Source organism: Salvelinus fontinalis, chromosome 3 (genome assembly GCF_029448725.1).
Source record: "Salvelinus fontinalis isolate EN_2023a chromosome 3, ASM2944872v1, whole genome shotgun sequence".
Classification (NCBI taxonomy): Eukaryota; Metazoa; Chordata; class Actinopteri; order Salmoniformes; family Salmonidae; genus Salvelinus; species Salvelinus fontinalis.
This window is the reverse complement of record NC_074667.1, coordinates 72,843,140-72,869,900: the sequence shown is the minus strand read 5'-3', so window position 1 is coordinate 72,869,900 and position 26,761 is coordinate 72,843,140. Positions and strand designations below refer to the sequence as shown.

At 41.1% G+C, this 26,761-nt stretch overlaps 1 protein-coding gene across 3 annotated transcripts in view; it reads right to left on the bottom strand.

The window, feature by feature from the left end:
- The window catches only part of LOC129851408 (chemokine-like protein TAFA-2), a 150,770-nt gene that overhangs the window by 28,341 nt on the left and 95,668 nt on the right, over positions 1 to 26,761 (bottom strand). For all 3 annotated transcript variants that reach the window (XM_055917921.1, XM_055917919.1, XM_055917920.1), the window contains 2 exons: positions 25,247 to 25,359; positions 1,967 to 2,116 (listed from right to left, as the gene is read on the bottom strand). In XM_055917921.1, coding sequence (XP_055773896.1) covers positions 1,967 to 2,116; positions 25,247 to 25,358 — 262 coding nt within the window. In that variant the 5' untranslated portion in view covers position 25,359. The remainder of the gene's footprint in view (positions 1 to 1,966; positions 2,117 to 25,246; positions 25,360 to 26,761) is intronic.

Sequence of the window (26,761 nt, the reverse complement as noted above, 5' to 3'; positions counted from 1 at the left end):
TGACCGGTCCCCCTCTCTACTTCAGTGAGCCAGCGCAGCAGCTCCCCAGGTCTTACAGACTGCAGACAGACAGCATATAGCTGGCTGGCTCAGTAAGAAGTTGACTGGGTCGGTTTGAAGTATCCCAAACAAATCACATACAGAATGCTCTAAGACAAGTGCTCTAAAGAGCTCTTAACCAATTAAATGTTTAGATTGATCAGTAGATTGATCAGTAGAAGAAAATTTCTTACCCTAAATGTGACCCACCACCTGGATTCGGTCCTATGTAGCAACATTTGAAATGGTATTTTCTACATTGGATAAAAGTAGACTCCGAGCTAGAAAATTGTATATCATACACTGCAGTTGAGGAACAACAGGAAAGTGAGTCTGCATTGAAAGTTAATAAACTTGTAACCCAGGATATTTTTGGTACACCTACAGGAGAGCTCTTCTTTGTCTACACCCATTCAGAATTGTTCACACCCTCTTAAGCCTTAGCCCCACGCATGACTTTAAGGTTTCACATGTGAGGCCATGTGCTAAACAGAGTGAATACTTAGTGTAGTAAACAACCAAAGATTTCAAGACTAAAAGTGGTGAAAGTAGCAGCAAAAAGTAGTAGTATATTGGCCTATATCCTAATCTGAATTTGGTGCAGGTCATGTTGTACTTTACATTACGGTCTCTGGTAAACACCCACTCTATCAAATAAAATCTAACTTTATTTGTCATATGCACAGGATCCAGAAGGTGTAAACGGTATAGCGAAATGGTTACTTGCACAGTGGAGTCTTGCATAGTGGAGTTAGCTAAACAATTAATCATCATCCCAACTCATAATACCATGCACCATGCATGAATCTGCAGCTAACTAAAGCTAACCAACTAGGTTCGATGTTAGCTAGCTAATTTTAGGCTATAACTAGCAATACAAATGGCTTTCTGAGATACAAATAATATTACTAAACAGATCATACACGTAACGTTAGCTAGCGAGCTAGCTAACAGTACGCTTTAACTTGCAATGAAAAACTACTTTCTGAAAATATTTGAAATGTATAATATCTGAAAATGTAGCTAAACTCTTACCCGTATACATTAATGAACACTTCTCCCTCTGTCATGGATGCCATAGTTGCCCTTCATTTTAAGATGTAATCCAGAGACAGGTGTTTTATACAACAGCCTCCTCTGTACTCTTTTTGACTCTCCGTATTTGGCAATCATCTGTCTGCTTCCATCGGGCATTCCACTGATTTCAAATCTCAGTCAACTTCTTTCGTGACAACAACACTGTTGATCGTTGTTTCTTCCCCTATCACGGTCAGCAGAAGACTCTACAATTTCTAGTTCAATGAAAATGTTTTTTTTACCTAAATCAGGTATTTCCTCATCGTCTGATTTTGTCAGAGAGAGTCAACATGGCACAATCGTCCTCCAGAAAGTACTTTTTCAGTTATTCATGATATCTTAAAAAATAATGCTGCGGTAGAAAGGATTATCCACACATATTGAGCAGCTCATGTTATAGACAGAAGCATGTTACATGGCAGACAAATCCGAACTCATCTCTCGACATGTCCAGCTTATCCATTTTCTCAGCCAATAATGGATAGCAGGAAGGTTCCTGTATTTTTCCGTGGCTAAACCAACTAGGCTCAGAATTGAACAATTGTATTCAAATTTACAGATGGCATACAAGTTTGTTATTAAGGCACATGAAAGTTCTCATGTTCCAGAAGGCATTTCGGGTTTTTTTAAACGTTAAAATGTCGTAGTGACGTGCAACATACTCCTAGCTTCTTAAACGGGTAACACATTTTGAAAATGTAAAAAAATAATTTGAAACAACACTATTTCTAAGTGATACATGAGTGAAACTAGACCAATGTTGGTACTGGTACAATATACAGCCTCTTACTGTGGTGTTAATCCTGTCAATAAAAATTCAAAAATACGAGAGCAAAAACAACGACCGTACCGTCCACACAAGATGGGGCCGCTCTTGTTGTCCCGGCAACCTGTCCGGGGAAGCAGGAACATTTCACCGTCTGGGATCTCTCTTCGATCTTGTTCTTGTTGCAGCAGCGGTGGGCGGCGGTCACTTCACAGGTCCCTGCTTTGACATGCACTGCAAACACAGAGGTGGTTCCATGTTAGAATCATGTTCAACACTCTAGCTCCTGCAGAACAAACACTGTAAGCTACAGCTGTGTCTGTAAGGACAGATCTCAAATGACCCTATTCTCATTAGTGCACTCTGTATGTTTGGCCCAGGTTTGAACAGTCACATAGGGCTGCCGCATTGGGCTCTGGTCAGAATAGGGCACTACATGAAAAAAGCAGTGGAACTGGCTTTGAGGTCCATATCTGAATTTGAGGGATACAGGGAGACAACGACTGTACCCTACAGAGGCTTTGATACACATACTCTTTGTATGTACCCTACAGAGTCTATAAGACACATCTTTGTTTGTACCCTACAGTCTATAAGAAATCTTTCTACAGTATCTATACTTCAGAGTCTAATCCAACTAAAGCAATGAGTATATTGATTGGGAATATCCCTCCTGATCTTAAATGGCCTTTAAAAAAGCCAGAAAAGAGTGGGGAGGAAGTGTATTAGAACCTACCAGGCAGGGACCTCTATATAGCTGACCTGCAGCTCACTGCAAAGGTACATCTCTCGTGTACTTTCATGCTTAAATTGTTCTCCACGTAGGGGGCCTTTTCTTTCCTGCAACTGATGAATTATGCATAGGGAAATCCTTCTTTAAAAGCTGAGAGGACCACAACTTCAGTGGTGAGAACACGGACAATATAGTCATTGCTTCATGAAGTAAGCGATATAAAAATACCCCATATAGATTGATTCTGAATTATTAATTCCAAATATAAAATGTAGACTTTTTTTTGGTGGAGATGTTTGAACTAGCAACGCATCAATCCACAGCAACGTTAACAGAAATACGTTGTCGATGTTGTGTTTTTAAAGGCCTCCTTTGATGTAAGGAATCGTGGACTGAAAGACCACAGAATTGTTGTGTCAATTGAGTTTACATCAATAACAGTATGACCTGTGTTATACCATTTAAATAATAATTTACTGCGGGTGATGATATCCTTCATGTACACAGTTGTCATTTTAGATAAAAAATTTAAAAAATGTATTTGTGTCTATTTTATATTCATTACCTTTTTTCTTAGTAGGCCTACGTGAAAGTCTTTAGTTTTTTACACATCATTGTCAAGGGGGAAAACGATTAAAAGTTTCAGTGTTATTTTCAGATCAGCCTTAATTACGCCTGTAAAGATTTTCAATTTGGGACCTGAATTGAAAATAGATTGAAAATGGGCCTCCATCTTGTCATTAGTGAGCAATCCAAAAATCTCATCTACAACATTAAAAACATTTTGCTTCCAATCAATAAGGAGCAATTCAAATTCCAACAAAAGGCCAGTTAACAATTGGTGATTGAGTGCTTTCCAGCCAACACAACCTTACTGATGCAAACACAGGTGAGGGTCTTCGTCTGTGATGTGATTATCTTTAAGCCACAGGCATACCCCTGGGTCACAGTTTCAATTGCTCAAATTGAGTATTCAAACTTTTTTGAAGAGGGGGAGATAGCTGTGTGTGACTGATACGTAATCAATAAGGGTCCAGTAAAGCTCCGTGACACTCAGTCACTCTGTTACACTGGGAGATAAACAGAACAAGCCAATGTCAGAGTTGAAGGAAATGATCTTATAAGTGATCAAGAGGACAATTTGAGAACACACAATAGATTCAGAAAACTATGAAATGTCATAATAATAGCTACCTGTGACTTCTCCATAATAATTTGATCAACTTGTTCACTAAAATGTACTGAACATTCCACAGCAGAGAACTTACTGCTTCAACGCTTCAACCTCCAAACCGAGCAGCCATGTCTGCTAGCCCTGCATGGCTAGCTTTGCCAAGTCACCCGGTTCATCGGCTGCGCCTCCACCACAAGCACGCCCACCAGGCTATTTGTGGTCTGAGAGGAGGAGAGCCAGCGCAACAGAGCTACCGTACAGGGTTGGGTCTGGGCTGGATAGCTGGAAGACTGGAAGGGTTTACTCATTAAGGTGCAGTTGGCAGCATGCAGCCAGGGCTGTGAGGAGAGGAACCTGTGAAAACTACTGATTAAACCTCAGGCCTCAGCAGCCCTCTACGGGTCAAGGTCACTGACTCAGGAGTCAAACCCCACACCAAGCAGTGTGCACGGTGGGGAGGGGGTAGGGGGGCAAGGTGAGGGAGATTAGGGTGTGTGTTACAGGGGTGAGGCGAGCCTTGGCTGGTAACTACACACAACAAAGAAAAGGCCATTACCTGGCTGACTGCTGATCCTATATCCTCAGCCTACACCCTCAGCCTTTTGGGAGAAGGTGGAAGTGAAGTGTGAGAAATATGATGGTCCTGGTGCCCATATTGTATATGGGCTAGATTCCCTGTTATACGGTGCATTCGGAAAAGTACTTAGAACCCTTGACATTTTCCACATTTTGTTACGTTACAGCCTTATTCTAAAATGGATTCATTAGTTTTTTTCCCTCATCAATCTACACACAAATACTCCATAATGACAAAGCGAAAACAGGTATTTAGAAATATATACAAAACATTTTTTGGAAATATTACATTTACATAAGTATTCAGACCCTTTACTCAGTACTTTGCTGAAGCACCTTTGGCAGCGATTACAGCCTTGAATCTTCTTCGGTAAGACGCTACAAACATGGCACACCTGTATTTGGGGAGTGTCTCCCATTCTTCTGCACTGGCTGGGCCACTCAAGGACATTCAGAAACTTGTCCCAAAGCCACTTCTGCATTGTCTTGGCTGTGTTCTCAGGGTCCCTGTCCTGTTGGAAGATGAACCTTTGCCCCAGTCTGAGGTCCTGAGCGCTCTGGAGCAGGTTTTCATCAAGGATCGCTCTGTACTTTGCTCCGTTTATCTTTCCCTTGATCCTGATTAGTCGACCAGTTCCTGCCAATGAAAAACATCCCCACAGCATGATGCTGCCACCACCATGCTTCACAGTAGAGATAGTGCCAGGTTTCCTCCAGATATGACACTTGGCATTCAGGCCAAAGAGATCAATCTCGGTTTCATCAGACAGATCATCTTTTTTTCTCATGGTCTGAGAGAGCTTTAGGTGCATTTTGGCAACATCCAAGTGGGCTGTCATGTGTCTTTTACAGAGGAGTGGATTCTGTCTTGCCACTCTACTATAAAGGCCTGATTGGTGGAGTGCTGCAGAGATGGTTGTCCTTCTGGAAGGTTCTCCCATCTCCACAGAGGAACTCTGGAGCCTGTCAGAGTGACCATCAGGTTTTTGGTCACTTCCCGACCAAGGCCCTTCTCCCCCAATTGCTCAGTTTTGCCGGGCGGCCAGCTCTAGGAACAGTCTTGGTGGTTGCAAACTTCTTCCATTTAAGAATGATGGAGGCCACTGTATTCTTGGGGATGTTTTTTGGTACCCTTCCCCAGATCTGTGCCTCGACACAATCTTGTCCCGGAGCATTACAGACAATTTCTTCGACCTCATGGCTTGGTTTTTGCTCTGACATGCACTGTCAACTGTGGGACCTTATATAGACAGGTGTGTGCCTTCCCAAAGCATGTCCAATCAAATGAATTTACCACAGGTGGACTCCAATCAAGTTGTAGAAACATATTTTTTTACACATTTGCTAACATATCTAAAAACCTGTTTTCGCTTTGTCATTATGGTGTATTGTGTGTAGGTTGATGAGATTTGTATTTGTTTTATCAATTTTAGAATAAGGCTGTAACATAACAAAATGTGGAAAAAGGTAAGGGGTCTGAATACTTTCCCGAATGCACTGTATACACTACATACATTTACATTTAAGTCATTTAGCAGACGCTCTTATCCAGAGCGACTTACAAGTACATACATTCATACTTTTTTTGTACTGGCCCCCCGTGGGAAACGAACCCACAACCCTGGCGTTGCAAGCGCCATGCTCTACCAACTGAGCTACACGGGACCGTGTACATGACCAAAAGTATGTGGACACCTGCTCGTTGAACATCTCATTCCAAAATCATGGGTATTAATTTGGAGTTGGTTCCCCATTTGCTGATAAAACAGCCTCCACTCTTCTGGGAAGGCTTTCCACTTAGATGTTGGAAAATTACTGCAGCTTCCATTCAGCCACAAGAGAATTAGTAAGGTTCGGCACTGACGTTAGGCGATTAAGTCTGGCTCACAGTTGGCGTTCCAATTCATCCCAAAGGTGTTCTATGGGGTTGAGGTCAGTGCTCTGTGCAGGCCAGTGAAGTTCTTTCACACCGGTCTGGTGGCGGCAAGTTTTAAACTACTCCAGCCTACGCTTGGTATTGCGCATGGTGATCTTAGGTTTGTGTGTGGCTGCTCGGCCATGGAAACCAATTTTATGAAGGTCCCGAGGAACAGCTGTTGTGCTGATGTTGATTCCAAAGGCAGTTTGGAACTCGGTAGTGAGTGTTGCAACCGAGGACAGACCATTTCCACGCGCAACGCTCTTCAGCACTCGGTGGTCCCATTCTGTGAGCTTGTGTGTCCTACCACTTTGTGGGAAAGCCAGTGTTGCTCCTAGACGTTTCCACTTCACAATAACAGAACTTACAGTTGACTGGGGCAGCTCTAACAGGGCAGAAATCTGATGAACTGACTTGTTGGAAAGGTGGCATTCTATGACGCTGCCACGTTGAATGTCACTGAGCTCTTCAGTGAAGCCATTCTACTGCCAATTTTTGTCAGCAACGTGTGTTGCTGAAATAGCCAAATCCACTGGCTCATTCATCGCCCCTCCTTTCCCCTGTAACTATTCCCCAGATTGTCAACTAAACCTGGTAAAATAAGGGTTCCAAAAAATATACAGTACCAGTTGAAAGTTTGGACACCTACCTATTCAAGGTTTTTCTTTATCTACTACATTGTAGAATAATTGTAAAGACATCAAAACTATGAAATAACACATTTGGAATCATGTAGTAATTAAAAAAGTGTTAAACAAAAAATATATATATTAAAAAAGTAGCCACCCTTTGCCTTGATGACAACTTTGCACACTCTTGGCATTCTCTCAACCAGCTTCACCTGGAATGCATTTCCAACAGGCTTGAAGGACTGCTGAGAACATGCTGAGCATATGTTGGCTGCTTTTCCTTCACTCTGCGGTCCAACTCATCCCAAACCATCTCAATTAGGTTGAGGTCGGGTGATTGTGGAGGCCAGGTCATCTGATGCCACACTCCATCACTCTCCTTCTTGGTCAAAAAGCCCTTACACAGCCTGGAGGTGTGTTTTGGGTCATTGTCATGATAGTCCCACTAAGCGCAAACCAGATGGGATGGTGAATCACTGTAGAATGCTGTAGTAGCCATGCTGGTTAAGTGTGCTTTGAATTCTGAATAAATCACTGACAGTGTCATCAGCAAAGCACCCCACACCAGCAGATCTCATCCTCCATGCTTCACGGTGGGAACCACACATGCAGAGATCATCCATGCTACTCTGCGTCTCACAAAGACACGGCGGTTGGAACCAAAAATTGCACATTTTGACTCATCAGACCAATGGACAGATTTCCACCGGTCTAATGTCCATTGCTTATGTTTCTTGGCCCATGCAAATCTCCTCTTATTATTGGTATTATTTATTTGCAGCAATTCAACCACAAAAGCCTGATTCACGCAGTCTCCTCTGAACAGTTGATGTTGAGATGTGTCTGTTACTTGAACTCTGTGAAGCATTTATTTGGGCTGCAATCTAAGTTGCAGTTAACTTTAATGAAGGCAACTCTGGGTCTCCCTTTCCTGTGGTGGTCCTCATGAGAGCCAGTTTCATCATACAGCTTGATGGTTTTTGCAACTGCACTTGAAGAAACTTTATAAGTTCTTGAAATTTCACGCATTGACTGACGTTCATGTAATAAAGTAATGATGGGCTGTCATTTCTCTTTGCTTATTTGAGCTGTTCTTGCCATAATGATGGACTTAGTCTTTTACCAAATAGGGCTATCTTCTGTATACCACCCCTACCTTGTCACAACACAACTGATCGGCTCAAACGTATTAAGAAGGAAAGAAATTCAACAAATGAACTTTTAAGCACACCTGTCAATTGAAATGCATTCCAGGTGACTACCTCATGAAGCTGGTTGAAAGAATGCCAAGAGTGTGCAAAGCTGTCATCAAGGCAAAGGATGACTACTTAGAAGAATCTCAAATATAAAATATATTTGGATTTGTTTAACACTTTTTTTGCTTACTACATTATTCCATTTGTGTTATTCCATAGTTTTGATGTCACTATTATTCTACAATATAGAAAATCGTAAAAATAGAAACCCTGGAATGAGTAGGTGTGTCCAAACTTTTGACTAGTACTGTATATATTATAATAATAATAATAATAATAATAATAATAATAATAATAATAATAATAATAATTTGAAGGGGTGTATATAGTGTACCATCATGCTCATTAGGATCTATGAGATCAATGGAGAGGATGCAAAGTACTAATAGTATAGTCAGGATAATGTCTCAATGTGCCAGCTAGATAGGAGCTTCTCCTCTTTCTCTTGCAGTGTTGCCCTGCTGTGCTAGTCCAGACAGCTGGACCAAATGGCTCCCAACACCTGTGATCAATACGTTTCACTTAAAGAATGTATATTAGGATTGTCATCAGTTAGAATCCCCCAGCACCCACGTCAACAGGAAGGAGAGACTAATGAGGACTGGCGTGAGGTCCGGACCTCCGGACAATCAATAGCACTTTAAGCACAGTGCTCCTCTCTGCAATCATATTAATTGATCCCTGAATGATAAGTGCCAACATGCATCCAGAGGTTATTTAGAGCTTTGATGAGTCACAGAAGAGAGAAACACTGATAAATCTAGTGGAGGCAAGAAGCAGCTAATGAGTATGTTTTTCAGATTGTCTCATAGTATTATGGCATGGGGAGCTTTGCTTTTAAAGGCACAGCTTGAATTAATAAATTCTGTTGCAATAAATTCAGGAATATTTTCTTATTGAACTGACAAGTATAGCACACACACAATTATATTTTATATATTTTTTACAATAATCTACCCAGTGGACCTGTAGTTTGCAAATGTTCTTTACTGTCATACACATGTTATAAATAACTGCAAACTGTATTGCTGAATGCTTGTGTAATTAAAATCATCCTGTAAAAAAGTTGACAAAAAATAGTACAGTAGTTTATAGTTATAGTTTTGCTAGTTGGCTAGTTTTGTGGTAGTAAAAAAAAGAATATTAAAATGTTCTGTAATATATTCAAACAGCTGTAACAAAATGTAAATGATGCTGAAGGATTTATGTTGACAAGCAATTTCAGACACAAGGTAATTTTAAAGTTTGGAGACTAACACTTGTCGAGAGCTTCTTCTCAGGAATATGTTTGTTTTCAATTAATGTATGAGAATGATTGGTGGAAACGTCTAAAGTCGAAAAATAGAAATGTGACCTTCCATGGAGGCTATGAGCCATTTAAAAATAAAACTGTGCATAGTCAGTCTGCATGTAGCCTCAAACAAAAAAGGAATATTTGATGGATGTGCTCTCCTTTCAATTTCCCTGCTCAAAGATATTCTTTTTGAGTTGCTGTCATATTTTTCATCAATTGTTTGCTAACATGATGACAAATAATAAACAAAAACAAATGGAAAAGAATAGCCACATTTCCTGTGAGGTTATTTATGATATCTGTTCATAGGGGAAATTAGCATTGCAGTGTGGCAGTCACTTGTCTTGATACACCCTGTATTCTCCAGAAAGTGTCTCAGGCGTTTGTTTTGTGCAGCAAACAAAACACTGACAAAGAGGTAGAGAAAGTCAAGCCATTGCAGAAAATAAAGAGAATTCCGCATTGAACCCAAGAGCAATGAAAACTGCATCGCTGTGAATTTTAACATTTCAGTTCATACAACATCCTAGATAAAGAAATGTACCTTTTAACTTGTCAGTCATACTAAGTGAAAATAACGCAGAAAAATGGCACACACGCATCATAAAATAATGGTGATCGTGGAAAATATTCAGTGAAACCTTTGAAGCAAACATCTGCTTTTGGTCAACATTTACCATGGGTCCATGCTATGTGGGATCCTTGGGACATCCCTACCCAAGTATACATTTTATGGTTAAGGTAAGGCTTAGGGTTAGGTAAGGGTTCTGGTTAAGTTTAGGGTTAGGGTAGGAGTTAGGGTTTAGAATAGGGATGTCTCAACGATCTTGAATAGTACTAACCATTTACCATGCCTCCTCTCCGTGAACAAGTTTCAATCAGCAGGTGAATAAATGACTGTTCAGTATGTAGGCGGCAGGTAGCTTAGCGGTTAGAGCGTTGGGTCAGTAACCGAAAAGTTGCTAGATTGAATCCCCGAGCTGACAAGGTAAAAATCTGTCATTCTGCCCCTGAGCAAGACAGTTAACCTGCTGTTCCCCGGGCGTCGAAGACGTGGATGTCCATTATGGCAGCCCCCACACCTCTCTGATTCAGAGGGGTTGGGTTAAGGGGTTGGCGTTGGGTTAAATGTGGAAGACACATTTCAGCTGTACAACTGACTAGGTATTCCCCTGTCCCTACTCTGGCTAAATTAACTCCAGAGCTGACTTGTTTCCCAGGCCCTTACTAGAATGGGCTCTAAGGTGGCAAAATTCTGCTAGCTTTCCCAAAATTCCCAGGTTCCCAGAAAGCCCCTGATTCCCAGAATCAGGACGCAATAAGCAGGAAATCTGGTATCCTCAAACCATGACTTTTGTAAAACTTGGGAATTTTGCAACACTAAGGGGTTCAAAAGCATTCTAGAGGAATGTTCTTCAACTGTCATCTACTTCAAATGCACCTCAGACAGAGAGTAAGACTGCCTTCTAACTGTACCCTTCTGACAGTGTGCATCAGACTCAGCAGTTCAGTCTAGCACAAGGAGGCGAAGGAGAGGACACAGTGTTCCGCCATCACATCAGCCTTCACCACTGCAACAACCTTGGAGAGAACTCTAACTAACAACCTCAGTCTGGTCAATGCGCAGCGATCTTTGAGGGTTGATTTAAGCACAGTTCTGTATATCATATCTATTGGCTCACTGACACAGACATAGGGCTTATAATACGGCAACATGAGAGAGGGCCGTTTTAAATGCCTGTAGGCTTTTAAAGCATCCACTGGCTTTTTACTGCAGAAATCTTCAATATATACAACGGCTTAACTGAAACAAGGTTAAAGAGGGTTAGAGCACTGTAGAAGCTACAGTTTAAGATCAAACAAGACCCATTCAGTTAGGACTACTGTGTTTTTCACAGTTTGATCTAATACTGTAGTCATGATAAGCTTCATGCTCCCAGCACATCCTCATGGTTATTATTACTCACTCACAGACACTGCTGAGGGCATTAAAAGCTTTTTGGATAGATAGATAGAGAGAGAGAGAACCCAATTACCTACTCACCGCCACAGCAATTTACATCCAGTCACTTATGAAACGGGTATGAACGGGTATGAACTAATGAGAGAACCAACCTGACCATCTGGGCTGCGCGGGAACAGAGCTCAAACACACTCGCACGACAGGACCCAGGCTGGGTCACACTATCAGGGAGGCTGAGTTAGTAGGCTGATCTAAAATGTTCAAGTTGAATTAATGTCACAAATGTAAACGTTGTTTCCTGACCGTGTTGTTGACAGCAATAGTCTGTGTTTGTATCTCCCTGACAGACAGGAAACTAACTTCTCTGTCCACTGAGGCACGAATGGAACCAAGCCTCTGGTTTAGCTTCACTGACTCCTTTTTTAACCAGAAAAGGAAGAAAACAAAATGTCCTTAACCTCATTTCCTGTTTGTGCTGCTCTCCCTTTTCAACCCACAGAATGGGGAGGCTAAATCACAACACTGTCAACAGAGTCACGGGCGGGCGTGGGCCCAGACCACAGCAGCCAGCAAAACAGGTAGACAATAGAAACACCATGAATAAATGATGACTAGATTTTATGCTCAAGCTGCTCATGTAGCATTTAAGACTAAGGAGAGTACAGTACAGCCACAAAAGTCTGAGTATATAACTGTCTGTCTGCTATATTTTGTATTGTCAAATGTCTAAGCAGTGATGTAATACCTGGGATCAATCCTAAGGTCCTCATAACGCCAGTTAAACATTTGCAAAAAGAGAAACAAAGGGAGGACAGAGCGAGGAGGGAGAGATGTATGGACTAGGTGAAAGAGGTATATGAAAAAGAGATAGTGGAGATAGTTTCTTCCACCTCTATCATGTTATAGCATTTAAAGCAGGCATAGAAATATTGGTTCCCTGAGACATTCATCCCTCAAGCTTCCTGAGCAATGGGAGTACGTCTCAGAAGACTTATGCTTAATTGGCTTACGGTATTCTGAAGAGATTGACTCATATCTCTCCTGCTGTAAACCTGCTGAGCTCGACAATCACACTTGGTTGTGCCCAGGAAATAAGCCCACATCACAGAGACAGGCTAGAGAAAGCTCCACAGATGCCAAAGTGTCTCTGAGTATACTTTCGCAGTAGGCCTTACTGCCGCTTTTCAATAGTTTCACCTGTGCAACAAAACAAAACTATTGAAGACTGTAAAAAGTCAACCAAACCAAATGTTTGGTTGCACTTTATACAGGCTTCCACAGTTTTTCCATGGTTTTGTTTTGTTGCACAGGTATAGTACTTAACTATAGTTAGCATAAGGCCTACTGAGAAATATAAGGTGCTCTTAAAGCAACAAGGAGCAAATATAGAGGACATAATATGATACTATACATAAGCCATAAACTATGGACTTCAGAGAGATGAGTACGCCTTACTTGACCTTAACTACAACATCAACTGTATCTTGACACCCTCAGTCACAAGCCAGACTCTTGACAGTCGTTGTAAATGCAAGACTGGAGGAGAACATTATTCAACTTTGGCTCAGAGAGCATTGTATGCCTCGAAATCCACTGTGTTGATGAGTAGAGCTGTTCTGATTGTGAAGCTCCTTTTCCTTAGTAGAATCAATAACTACTGTGTAAACTTGGGAACGCCAGACATACACTGCTGTGCGTTATTGTGTTAACATAAAGAGCTATTCTGCAGTACATGCACATTCTACCAGGGTGTGTTTAGAGTCTGCATTGCAGCATTGCACAGACACTTGCTATTTGGCTAATCTACTCTATCACACATTGGCATTATAGTTCCATTCACCAAAGCTTATTATCTGTATATAACATGTTAAACAGTATTATTAACCATTATTAATCCTCTCTGGTTCATTACCATAAAACAGATACGCTTTCTCTCAAAATATCCCCAACAGCAATGGCCTCAGCTCTCCTTCTCACCCTTGTCGTCTGCAGCATGGTGACAACCCTCCAAGAGGCCATAGCAGGAGAGAGTTCATAGTGTATAGTGTAGCAGCATGTTAATCTTGTTCATTTCTATATTCTCTCATCTCACACGCCACACATACTCGTTATCTGTCAGAGAGCCGTCATGTCACCTCTAAATGGGTTGCAGTCTCCTCTCTCAAAGTGTAAACCGATTGTGCTAACGCTCCACTCTTGGGGTTGATTGACAGGCAGAATGTCAGGAGACATCCAGAATGTCAGGAGACACCCAGAATGTCAGCAGACACCCAGAGCTGTGGAGCAACAAAGGGGGGGATAAGGCCCTTGTTCGCCGCGTGAGAGTGGCACACATTTCCAGTTCTATCTCCAGTCGGCTACAATAAGGGAATCATGATTTGAATACTGAGAGGTGTCTTTATCTCTCTGAGCTTTGCTACTGTAGATATAATCAGTTGAACAGGCTACATACACAGTGCCTTCGGGAAGTATTCAGACCCCTTGACTTTTTCCATATTTTGTTACTTTACAGCCTTATTCTCAAATTTATTTTAAAAAAAATGTCCTCAGCAATCTAGACACAATACCGCATAACGACAAAGCGAGAACAGGTTTTTAGATTTTTTTGCAAAATAAAATATTTTTACATGAGTATTGAGACCCTTTGCAATGAGACTTGAAATAGAGCTCAGGTGCATCCTGTTTCATTGATCATCCTTGAGATGTTTCTACAACTTGATTGGAATCCACCTGTGGTAAATTCAATTGATTGAACATGATTTGGAAAGGCACACACCTGTCTATATGAGGTCCCACAGTTGACAGTGCATGTCAGAGCAAAAGCAAAGCCATGAGGCCGAAGGAATTGTACGTAGAGCTCCGAGACACGATTGTGTTGAGGTACAGATCTGGGGAAGGGTACAAAAAAAATCTGCTGCATTGAAGGTCCCCAAGAACACAGTGGCCTCCATCATTCTTAAATTAAAGAAATTCGGAACGACCAAGACTCTTCCTACAGCTGGCCGCCTGGCCAAACTGCGCAATCGGGGGAGAAGTGCCTTGGTCAGGGAGGTGACCAAAAACCTGATTTTCACTCTGACAGAGTTCCAGAGTTCCTTTGTGGAGATGGGAGAACCTTCCAGAAGGACAACCATCTGTGCAGCACTCCACCAATCAGGCCTTTCTGGTAGAGTGGCCAGATGAAAGCCACATGACAGCCCGCTTGCAGTTTGCCAAAAGGCATCTCAAGATTCTCAGACCATGAGAAACAAGATTCTCTGGTCTGATGAAACCAAGATTGAACTCTTTGGCCTGAATGCCAAGCGTCACGTCTGGAGGAAACCTGGCACCATCCCTACAGTGAAGCATGGTGGTGGCAGCATCATGCTGTGGGAATGTTTTTCAGTGTCAGGGACTGAGAAACGAATAAGGATTGAGGCAAAGATGAATGGCGCAAAGTACAGAGATCCTTGATGAAAACCTGTTACAGAGCACTCAGGACCTCAAACAGCAGCGATGGTTCATCTTCCAACAGGACAGCAACCCTAAGCACACAGCCAAGACAACGCAGGAGTGACTAGTCAGGGTTGAGGGAAAGATGAACGGAGCAAAGTACAGAGAGATCCTTGATGAAATCCTGCTCCAGAGCGCTCAGGACCTCCGACTGGGGCGAAGGTTCACCTTCTAACAGGACAAAGACCCTAAGCACATAGCCAAGACAATGCAGGAGTGGCTTCGGGACAAGTCTCTGAATGTCCTTGAGTGGTCCAGCCAGAGCCCGGACTTAAACCCAATCGAACATCTCTGGAGAGTCCAAAAAATAGCTGTACAGCAACACTCCCCATCCAACCTGACAGAGCTTGAGAGGATCTGCATAGAAGAATGGGAGAAACTCCCCAAATACAGGTGTGCCAAGCTTGTAGCGGCATTGCTGACAAAATTGCTTCAACAAAGTACAGAGTAAAGGGTCTGAATACAGTACTTATGTAAATGTGATATTTCAGTTTTTTTTATATAAATTAGCAAAAATGTCTAAAAATCAGTTTTTCTTTGTCATAATGGGTTATTGTGTGTAGAGTGTTTAGGGAAAATGCGATTTAATCCATGAATAAGGCTGTAACCTAACAAATTTGGAAAAATTAAAGGGGTCTGAATACTTTCCAAATGCACTGTATATGTTTAGAAATCCACTTATAACAAAAGGTGGAATATTACCTATACTATGTGCAGTAATATCCGTTCTCATACTAAATAGTGGATTGCCTTGGAGAACAATGGATATGGGTATTCACCAACCAACCTGTAGTGCCCAGCTGCTGAGTTGCTATAGTCACCCCCAGGTCAAGGTGAATATGACCTGACAATTTTCTCTCAACTCACAATGTGTGCTTTTCCCTAATAGGCCACACTGCAGAACAATGTCAAGAGACCTTTAAAAAAAAGCAATTTCCAGAAACTCTCCAGCAGTCCCACCCATTATATTTTATGCTCCATTCACATAAAACGTGGTGCTCAGCCATGGTTGTGTTTTTTATGGGTTCGATGTAGACACTGTGCTGTGCTGTGCTGTACTTCATTCCAGCAGAGAGATGCAAGCCGGGGGGTAAAGGAGACATCGAGCACAGCTGAGAGATGGAGAGGCGATTGATAGACTGAATTTTAGAAGCTTACATTTCCATCGTAGCATGGCTGGAAAGAAAGAAGTGGAAGAAGAGACGACCCAGGGCTCTGTGACTGCTGCTGGGGTGGGGTTCTCCCACTGAAAACCCTGTTCAATGTTGCTTGGCTGGGAATGAGCACTGGTAAATGTATGGAAGGATTTATATTATCTAACTGCACTTCAAAGGACAGTTATTAAAGCACATTTCTTTAATTAACGATCAGGGGCCGTCAATCTGCAACAGTAATAACAGCATGGGAATTAGTGTTTAGAAGAGGAAATTAAACTTGCCTGATTTATTGTCAGCAATGTTGGGATAGCACTGTGACAAAACACTCCGATGGTAGGCTATTTGAAACATTCAGTCAGATGCTAAGCTATTTGAAACATTCAGACAGATGCTAAGCTATTTGAAACATTCAGTCAGATGCTAAGCTATTTGAAACATTCAGTCAAATGCTAAGATATTTGAAACATTCAGTCAGATGCTAAGCTATTTGAAACATTCAGTCAGATGCTAAGCTATTTGAAACATTCAGTCAGATGCTAAGATATTTGAAACATTCAGTCAGATGCTAAGCTATATGAAACATTCAGTCAGATGCTAAGCTATTTGGAACATTCAGTCAGATGCTGAACTATTTGGAACATTCAGTCAGATGCTAAGCTATTTGAAACATTCAGTCAGATGCTAAGCTATTTGAAACATTCAGTCAGATGCTAAGCTATTTGGAACATTCAGTCAGATGCTAAGCTATTTGAAACATTCACTCAGATGCTAAGCTATTTGAAACATTCAGTCAGATGCTAAGCTATTTGAAACATTCAGTCAGATGCTAAGCTATTTGAAACATTCAGTCAGATGCTAAGCTATTTGAAACATTCAGTCAGATGCTAAGCTATTTGAAACATTCAGTCAGATGCTAAGCTATTTGGAACATTCAGTCAGATGCTAAGCTATTTGAAACATTCACTCAGATGCTAAGCTATTTGAAACATTCAGTCAGATGCTAAGCTATTTGAAACATTCAGTCAGATGCTAAGCTATTTGGAACATTCAGTCAGATGCTAAGCTATTTGAAACATTCAGTCAGATGCTAAGCTATTTGAAACATTCAGTCAGATGCTAAGCTATTTGAAACATTTAGTCAGATGCTAAGCTATTTGAAACATTCAGTCAGATGCTAAGCTATTTGAAACATTCAGTCAGATGCTAAGCTATTTGAAACATTCAGTCAGATGCTAAGCTATTTGGAACATTCAGTCAGATGCTAAGCTATTTGAAACATTCACTCAGATGCTAAGCTATTTGAAACATTCAGTCAGATGCTAAGCTATTTGAAACATTCACTCAGATGCTAAGCTATTTGAAACATTCAGTCAGATGCTAAGCTATTTGAAACATTCACTCAGATGCTAAGCTATTTGAAACATTCAGTCAGATGCTAAGCTATGCCTCGGCTATGAGACGGAAATAAAGCACAACCACAATAAAGAGCCCACAAACATATTACCCAGAGGGAATGGAAGAGATATGTTGTACGGTGGTGTATTTATTTGGATCCCCATTAGCTTCTACTTTAAACTGAATAAGCCTTAGAAAATAAAAGGTCTTCTAGGAAGTGGTATGAGCCAATCGTAGCTCATCATAAAGCGAACCAATCATCACTCACCACATTTGATTAGAATCATGACGTCAAGGATAGCAGAAATATCCATGATCTTCTGCCAAATGTTCCTACTTCCTCCAAAATGCTACTATCCCTCTCTGTAGAAATATCATAATCTTAATGAGCACTTGAAGAAATGTTTTCAATCACCAAAAGAAAAATAGAAAAATACATTGAATTTACACAACTCATTATCTTTACCCATGTACTAAACATGTTCCCTGTAAATAGCACATAGGCCTACATATATAGCCTACATGGGCTGAATATTTCAGCTCAATCACGAGCTAATCACACACACCCAAGAGGAACATGTTCTGAACATTAATCCTGACTTTGACACATTACCACCATATAATCTTTATAGTATATAATGCCCATCATTGGCATATTTATTGCTCTAAATTATTCAAGGCATTAGAAATTCAACAGAGAGTGTTAAAATCTGAGTGCAAAAGAATGGGACGGTGGCCAATTTGGAAGGTGATATCCTCGGTGCTCAGCCTCAACCAAGCGTTTCCAGTTAACAACAACACAATTGACTGAACTTAAAAGGGGTTCCAATTGCCAGGTAAGGGCAAGGCTCTCAGTGTAGACCCAATTACTGCTACGCTGTTAGCACTTCTCTGCTAATTGCATTCATCATCACTGCAAATTCACTATCATCGAATCGAATATCGAGGATCTCATCCCCGTCCCTGATTTCTATCAAAATCTAAAAACCATAAGGGTTATTTTGAGTTACAGGGTAGTTAGAGGTAGGTAACTAGCTTCCAATGTGGTGTGGGATAATACCTTTCTATTGGAACTCTAATTGGAGAAGGACAGGAGAGAGTGATCACTGCAGAGATGTGTGAACCGCTGGGCCACAGCAGGGGGTCCGTTAGTACAATGAAAGATCATTTGAGATCATTTAGAGACACTTAACTAATGACTTGTCTAATTAAACCACTCTTGACCTAACAACTACAGAAGTAACGAATCTTAACCTGATAACTACAGTAGTAACCACTCATAACCTGATAACTACAGTAGTAACCACTCTTAACCTGATAACTACAGTAGTAAATACTCTTAACCTGATAACTGCAGTAGTAATCACTCTTAAACTAATAACTACAGTAGTAACCACTCTTAACCTGATAACTACCGTAGAAACCACTCTTAACCTGATAACTACAGTAGTAACCACTCTTAACCTGATAACTACAGTAGTAAATACTCTTAACCTGATAACTGCAGTAGTAATCACTCTTAAACTAATAACTACAGTAGTAACCACTCTTAACCTGATAACTACAGTAGTAACCACTCTTAACCTGATAACTACAGTAGTAACCACTCTTACCCTGATAACTACAGTAGTAACCACTCTTAACCTGATAACTACAGTAGTAACCACTCTTACCCTGATAACTACAGTAGTAACCACTCTTAACCTGATAACTACAGTAGTAACCACTCTTACCCTGATAACTACAGTAGAAACCACTCTTAAACTAATAACTACAGTAGTAACCACTCTTAACCTGATAACTACCATAATAACCACTCTTAAACTAATAACTACAGTAGTAACCACTCTTAACCTGATAACTACAGTAGTAACTACTCTTAACCTGATAACTACAGTAGTAACCACTCTTAACCTGATAACTACCATAGTAACCACTCTTAACCTGATAACTACAGTAGTAACCACTCTTAACCAGATAACTACCATAGTAACCACTCTTGACCTGATAACTACAGTAGTAACCACTCTTAAACTAATAACTACAGTAGTAACCACTCTTAACCTGATAACTACAGTAGTAACCACTCGTAACCTGATAACTACCATAGTAACCACTCTTAAACTAATAACTACAGTAGTAACCACTCTTAACCTGATAACTACAGTAGTAACCACTCTTAACCTGATAACTACCATAGTAACCACTCTTAAACTAATAACTACAGTAGTAACCACTCTTGACCTGATAACTACAGTAGTAAATACTCTTAACCTGATAACTACAGTAGTAACCACACTTAAACTAATAACTACAGTAGTAACCACTCTTAACCTGATAACTACCATAGTAACCACTCTTAAACTAATAACTACAGTAGTAACCACTCTTAACCTGATAACTACAGTAGTAACCACTCTTAACCTGATAACTACCATAGTAACCACTCTTACCCTGATAACTACAGTAGTAACCACTCTTAACCTGATAACTACAGTAGTAACCACTCTTAAACTAATAACTACAGTAGTAACCACTCTTAACCTGATAACTACAGTAGTAACCACTCTTACCCTGATAACTACAGTAGTAACCACTCTTAACCTGATAACTACCGTAGTAACCACTCTTACCCTGATAACTACAGTAGTAACCACTCTTAACCTGATAACTACCATAGTAACCACTCTTACCCTGATAACTACAGTAGTAACCACTCTTAACCTGATAACTACCATAGTAACCACTCTTAAACTAATAACTACAGTAGTAACCACTCTTAACCTGATAACTACAGTAGTAACCACTCTTAAACTAATAACTACAGTAGTAACCACTCTTAACCTGATAACTACAGTAGTAACCACTCTTACCCTGATAACTACAGTAGTAACCACTCTTACCCTGATAACTACAGTACAGTAGTAACCACTCTTGACCTGATAACTACAGTACAGTAGTAACCACTCTTGACCTGATAACTACAGTACAGTAGTAACCACTCTTAACCTGATAACTACAGTACAGTAGTAACCACTCTTAACCTGATAACTACAGTAGTAACCACTCTTAACCTGATAACTACAGTAGTAACCACTCTTACCCTGATAACTACAGTAGTAACCACTCTTACCCTGATAACTACAGTACAGTAGTAACCACTCTTAACCTGATAACTACAGTAGTAACCACTCTTAAACTAATAACTACAGTAGTAACCACTCTTAACCTGATAACTACAGTAGTAACCACTCTTAACCTGATAACTACAGTAGTAACCACTCTTACCCTGATAACTACAGTAGTAACCACTCTTACCCTGATAACTACAGTACAGTAGTAACCACTCTTGACCTGATAACTACAGTACAGTAGTAACCACTCTTGACCTGATAACTACAGTACAGTAGTAACCACTCTTAACCTGATAACTACAGTACAGTAGTAACCACTCTTGACCTGATAACTACAGTACAGTAGTAACCACTCTTGACCTGATAACTACAGTACAGTAGTAACCACTCTTGACCTGATAACTACAGTACAGTAGTAACCACTCTTAACCTGATAACTACAGTACAGTAGTAACCACTCTTAACCTGATAACTACAGTACAGTAGTAACCACTCTTGTGTGATAGTTGTTGTTGTTCATACTAACCCAACAATGCTTGTAAGGTATTGTTAACTTTCAAGCAAATCAACTCATATGTCTTTCTGTTATGACTCAACCTTTTACACAATAAATAATTCACCTCATGTGGCAACGTTCCTAAACACCTCACAAAGCACAGAAGAAGAACAACAACATACTGCGGTCTGCATATGAAAGATTCTAATCTCTAAGCGTTTACTGTCCACTTCTTAAACAAATCGTATTTCTATATCAAATGTCTTCCTCCAGAACCTCAGTCCTTCATGGATAAACACTGCATCATACCTCACATCCTCCCAGCTCATATAACCAGCTGCCATTCAGAGAGGTCTATAGCATGGGACTAATCTCAATGGTCTGCCACTAGGAAACAGAGCCACCTGACCTGACCCCCATTCAAACAGGCCCCACGTCTCCATCACTTCCGTTTCCTCATCTATATCTCCTCATCCCGATACATTGACATGGACCACACACGTTCTCCACCACGTTCAGCTCTGTCCCTAGGGAGGCCATGACCTGCTCTGCTGCCACTGCCTGCCCGCTGCTCAGCAGAATGACAGCACTAGTCCCAGAGCTATGCTGTTCTCTCTGTCCTATTTTGGCTGTAGGCTACTTGATGTACACCATTACAAATCTGCAAGGCTTCCTAAAGACCCACATGGCATCCAGAGTACAGAGTACAGACATCAGTCAGCCAGTCAGAACCAGTCTGATGTCATTATCTCACTGTTAGAAGACGGTATACTATATCTTTCAGAGGGGGATATGGAAGCAGGAAATACATTACAGTGACTGTTTGAAATCAAATCTAATTTTATTTGTCACATGCGCCGAATACAACAGGCCTCACAGTGAAATGCTTACTTACAAGCCCTTAATCACCTTGCCATAACGCAAAAGTGGCTCAGGAAAAAAACATAGATATTTTGGGTCCATGGCCAGGAAACTCCCCAGACCTTAATCCCATTGAGAACCTGTGGTCAATCCTCAAGAGGCAGGTGGACAAACAAAACCCCACAAATTCTGACAAACTCCAAGCATTGATTATGCAAGAATGGGCTGCCATCAGTCAGGATGTGTCCCAGAAGTTAATTGACAGCATGCCAGGGCAGATTGCAGAGGTCTTGAAAAAGAAGGGTCAACACTGCAAATATTAACTCTTTGCATCAACTTCATGTAATTGTCAATAAAAGCCTTTGACACTTATGAAATGCTTGTAATTATACTTCAGTATTCCATAGTAACATCTGACAAAAATATGTAAAGACACTGAGGCAGCAAACTTTCCACAAAGTCATTCTCAAAACCTTTGGCCACAACTGTACGGGTGTACCGGTACAGAGTCAATGTGATTTGATTATTCAAATGGAAAAGCTGAAGGCAGGAACAGGTTATGGGTCGTTTCAACACAGAAGAGAAGAGTAAATATCGGTAGAGGCTTGGCTGACTTAAATATTAGGTTTCTATTCTGAACAGACAAGAGATTAGACAGAGCCAAGTCATGGCTGGTTCACATAATGCTAGTCATAAGAATTACCTCTGCACTCTGTGATTGGTCGACATCTCTGTCGATGTGACCTTTCTCAGTGAAACATCTATGGTACGCATTATATGGTTGTTAGATTCTCGTTAATTACTCATTGGTCACACAAGACCTGTGTGGTTGGGTGTCAGGTGATGCCACTGCGACTGACAGGCAGTAGTAGCTCCCTGTAGAAATTCTAACATGAAAATCTCCCATCAAAGAAGACATAAGTATCCAAACCACCATGATATGCTGTTGTGATGATGAGCAAACCAAGATCACTTTTAAATATCAATTTCCCGATTTGTGAAGGAACTGTCTCCTCATGATATGAAAGAGTGGTGGCACAGCGGTCTAAGCAACTGCATCTCAGTTCAATAGGTGTCACTACAGTCCTTGGTTCGAATCACCTCCGGACGTGATTGGGAGTCCCATAGGGTGGTGCACAATTGGTCCAGCGTTGTCCGGGTTTGGCTGGGGCAGGCCGTCATTGTAAATAAGAATTTGTTCTTAACTGACTTGCCTGGTTAAATAAAAAAAAACATGTTTTTTGACTAAAATGCTAATGCATATTTGCATATAAAAACAAGAATCTCATGGAGCATAAGAGCCAGTGTGAGAATGATCCATTAGAGTGCATTACACAGTTTTTAGAAAGTATTCACCATAAGCAAATATGAAAATATGGCGCTGGAATGCAAATGAGGGGGAATGACTGCACAATTTCAACTCATAAGCATATCTGCACAGTCTCATGTGACATTAGTTAAACCTTAAACCCAACATAAACCAACAAAATAAAAATAAAAATCTAATACATTTTGGGATTCAGAGTTTTACAGCATCTATGAGAAGTAAGGTTTAATCCCTTACACTGTGAGATGTAACAGAGTGTGAGCATTTCATCTCCAGAAAAGCAGAGCTGTCACACCGCATCACACAATCAGCTTGGCCAATGTGTTTTTCACGCCCGTTTTCCTTTCCACTGCATTTCAGCATCTGGCCATCCGGCTGCTGGCTGACTAACAAATCAGAGAGAGCCTGATTGCTGTTTTCAAAATGAGAGAAAAAATGGATCTGCTCGTAGTAATGTTTTTTATTTGAATGAAATAAAGCCATTGAAAGATATCCACACGATTGATGTGTTGTGTGTGATTCAGGCGCCCTTTTGATCTAGCGAGTCCATGGATCTAAGTTGTATACTGTAGATCGCACCAGCAAAAAGAAAAACTGGTTTCTCTGTCTGTCTGTCCCCCCCCCCCCCCCCCCCTCTCATGACTATAACTAATGAATGTGGATGGTGCTTTGGGGGCTTGCAGTCTTATTAATGTGCTCGGCTGTGCTCTCGTCAGGTTACGGTGAAAGGTTAAATTGCTCTGGCGAGGCCCCCACCTCAATAAACAGCGGTGCTAAAGAGGTTTGTTTATTGGGCAGACCCTGGCTTGACCTCTGGAGCTGCGGGACCTGCCTTGTGATTACCTCAGTGTTGGCCTCGCCCTCAGAGACCAGTGGCTGGCAACTAGTCCACTTCCCAGGGCTGTCGAGTGGCTGTGTGGTCTGGCCATCTCTTCAAAATCAATCACGCTCACTCCGCATAGTGGTGCACCCACCTCTATGGAAACGAACGTGGCTTGTGGCCATACTACAGGCGCTTGGATACTAGTAGATTTTTGGAAGACTAATAATGTACTCAAGTGAGTTTATCATGAGAACAATTGAAACTGTAGGTCTTTTCCCCGTCTCTAGCAGCCTGGAGTTTCATTTCATCTGCGATCACTGTGTTGCTGTTCCAGTGTTGTTGTTTTGTCTAATGCAGAGACGTCTCTCCAGTCGGCTGTCGTTATGACCTCATTATTTCAATGTGATGTCACAGTTTCTACCTTTTCGCCTTGGGGAGCACTCACTCTCTCCCCATCACTAAAATCACTCTGAACTTCACAACGGTTCTCCTAAAGCTGCAAATGTCTGTTGTTGTTTTGTTATATTGGCTTTTTGTTCGAAGCCAAAAAAACTCCAAATCAATACGTGACCCCAGAGCACCGTACATTCCTATCTACATCAGCCTCTCCTCATTTCAGTGTCGCACAAATAATAAGTTTCCATTAATTATTTACAGTGAGATCTGTTGGAGTGAAGAGCTGATCAATATGACTGCTTTTACAGTAGGCTACATTATCCTAGCACCTGACCATTGTAAACAACCTCACCTCTTCACTGTGATAGCTGATAGCTGGTAGCAATGTGTTGCGGTGAGCTTTCTGGCCCAAAATGTCTGCCTGACATCGACTCGTTGGAAGCTACTAAAGCTATACAATGTCAAGTGCTTTGAGGACCTAGTGGAAGAGATACGTTAAGCCATGTAAATCAAATCCACCATACTGTATAGGAAATATTTTACATTAAGTATTGTGTAATAACATGTTGTTACATAGTAGGTGCTTTGCATTTACCCCTAGTTGAACAGTTTACGTTATTGCACATATTAAGTTATTACACAATTTGCTGACAGTAATTACACACCATCATTATGATGAGGATGTGTTCGACGTGCCCATAGAGATGCATACAGTATCTACTGTAATTGTGTTGACATACCTATGTGACTTCTGTGTGACGAAGCGAGGGTCAGCTGTCCCCAGAGAGACAGCAGACAGACGGCCAACAGCAGCACCCTTCTGCACACGCTCCGTAGGTCTCTCTCCCGCATTCTGAAAAGACAGGGTGGGGAAACTTGGTCAGTCACATATCAGTCATTAGGGCATTTTTGGGGTGTCAAGCAGGAGTGGCGTAGCGACAACACTCAATATACAGCACTACAGTACAACTCCAATAACACGATGCAATCTCTATTGCACTCCACACATTTCACTGTAACGTCTACAACACCTGTTGTATTCGGCGCATGTGACACATTTGATTTAAATAAGAGTAGGTTCCATGTCAGCTCTGCCCGGCACAGAGAGAGCAACACAACATCACAATGGAGAAAGCAACTGGCTTTGTGCGTTGGACCCCTTATGAGCACTAGTGATCAGCATCATCTGTCCCATCCTGCTGATACAGTACAATGTGGCTTCCTTCCCACAAACCAGAATAACAGATTCAGGATCTTAATTTGATTACCCTGTTGCAGGATAACTTTTTGGCAATGCAGGAAATTAAAAACTTGTAGTGTATTTGAGGTTTCAAAAAGCTTCTGAACTTTGTAATTTCCACTTAGAAATTTCAGACTTGATTTTCCCTTATGAAAAAAATATCAACCCTTACAAAAATGCAGTGCTTTCCTTCCACCACTGTGAATTCCAGTTTACTGTTTGATCGACTGCAAGGATTCATGTTTCGCATAGCTTTCTTCACAGAGATGAACACACCCATATTGATTCAGTGTGAACTGATTTAGGTAAATAAAGTGTTAGTATTCACGTGTAAACATACAGAAGAAAGGTGCTTTTCATTTCTCCTAAAATTGTGTGTTGTATTATCTTACCAAAACATAGCTACAGGAACGCTGCAACCACCACACACCCACCACAACCTCCAGTATTGTACTTCTCTATAGTCCAAGAAGATCTACAAATACAACGTCTGACTGTCCCTTATTCCCTAGTTTCCCTCTTTATAAATGACGCCTCACTGTCCCTTATTTCCCCGTTTCCCTCTTTATAAATGACGCCTCACTGTCCCTTATTCCCCAGTTTCCCTCTTTATAAATGACTTCAGACTGTCACTTATTCCCCAGTTTCCCTCTTTATAAATGACGCCTCACTGTCCCTTATTTCCCCGTTTCCCTCTTTATAAATGACGCCTCACTGTCCCTTATTTCCCCGTTTCCCTCTTTATAAATGACGCCTCACTGTCCCTTATTTCCCCGTTTCGCTCTTTATAAATGACGCCTCACTGTCCCTTATTTCCCCGTTTCCCTCTTCATAAATGACGCCTCACTGTCCCTTATTCCCCAGTTTCCCTCTTTATAAATGACTTCAGACTGTCACTTATTCCCCAGTTTCCCTCTTTATAAATGACGCCTCACTGTCCCTTATTTCCCCGTTTCCCTCTTTATAAATGACGCCTCACTGTCCCTTATTTCCCCGTTTCGCTCTTTATAAATGA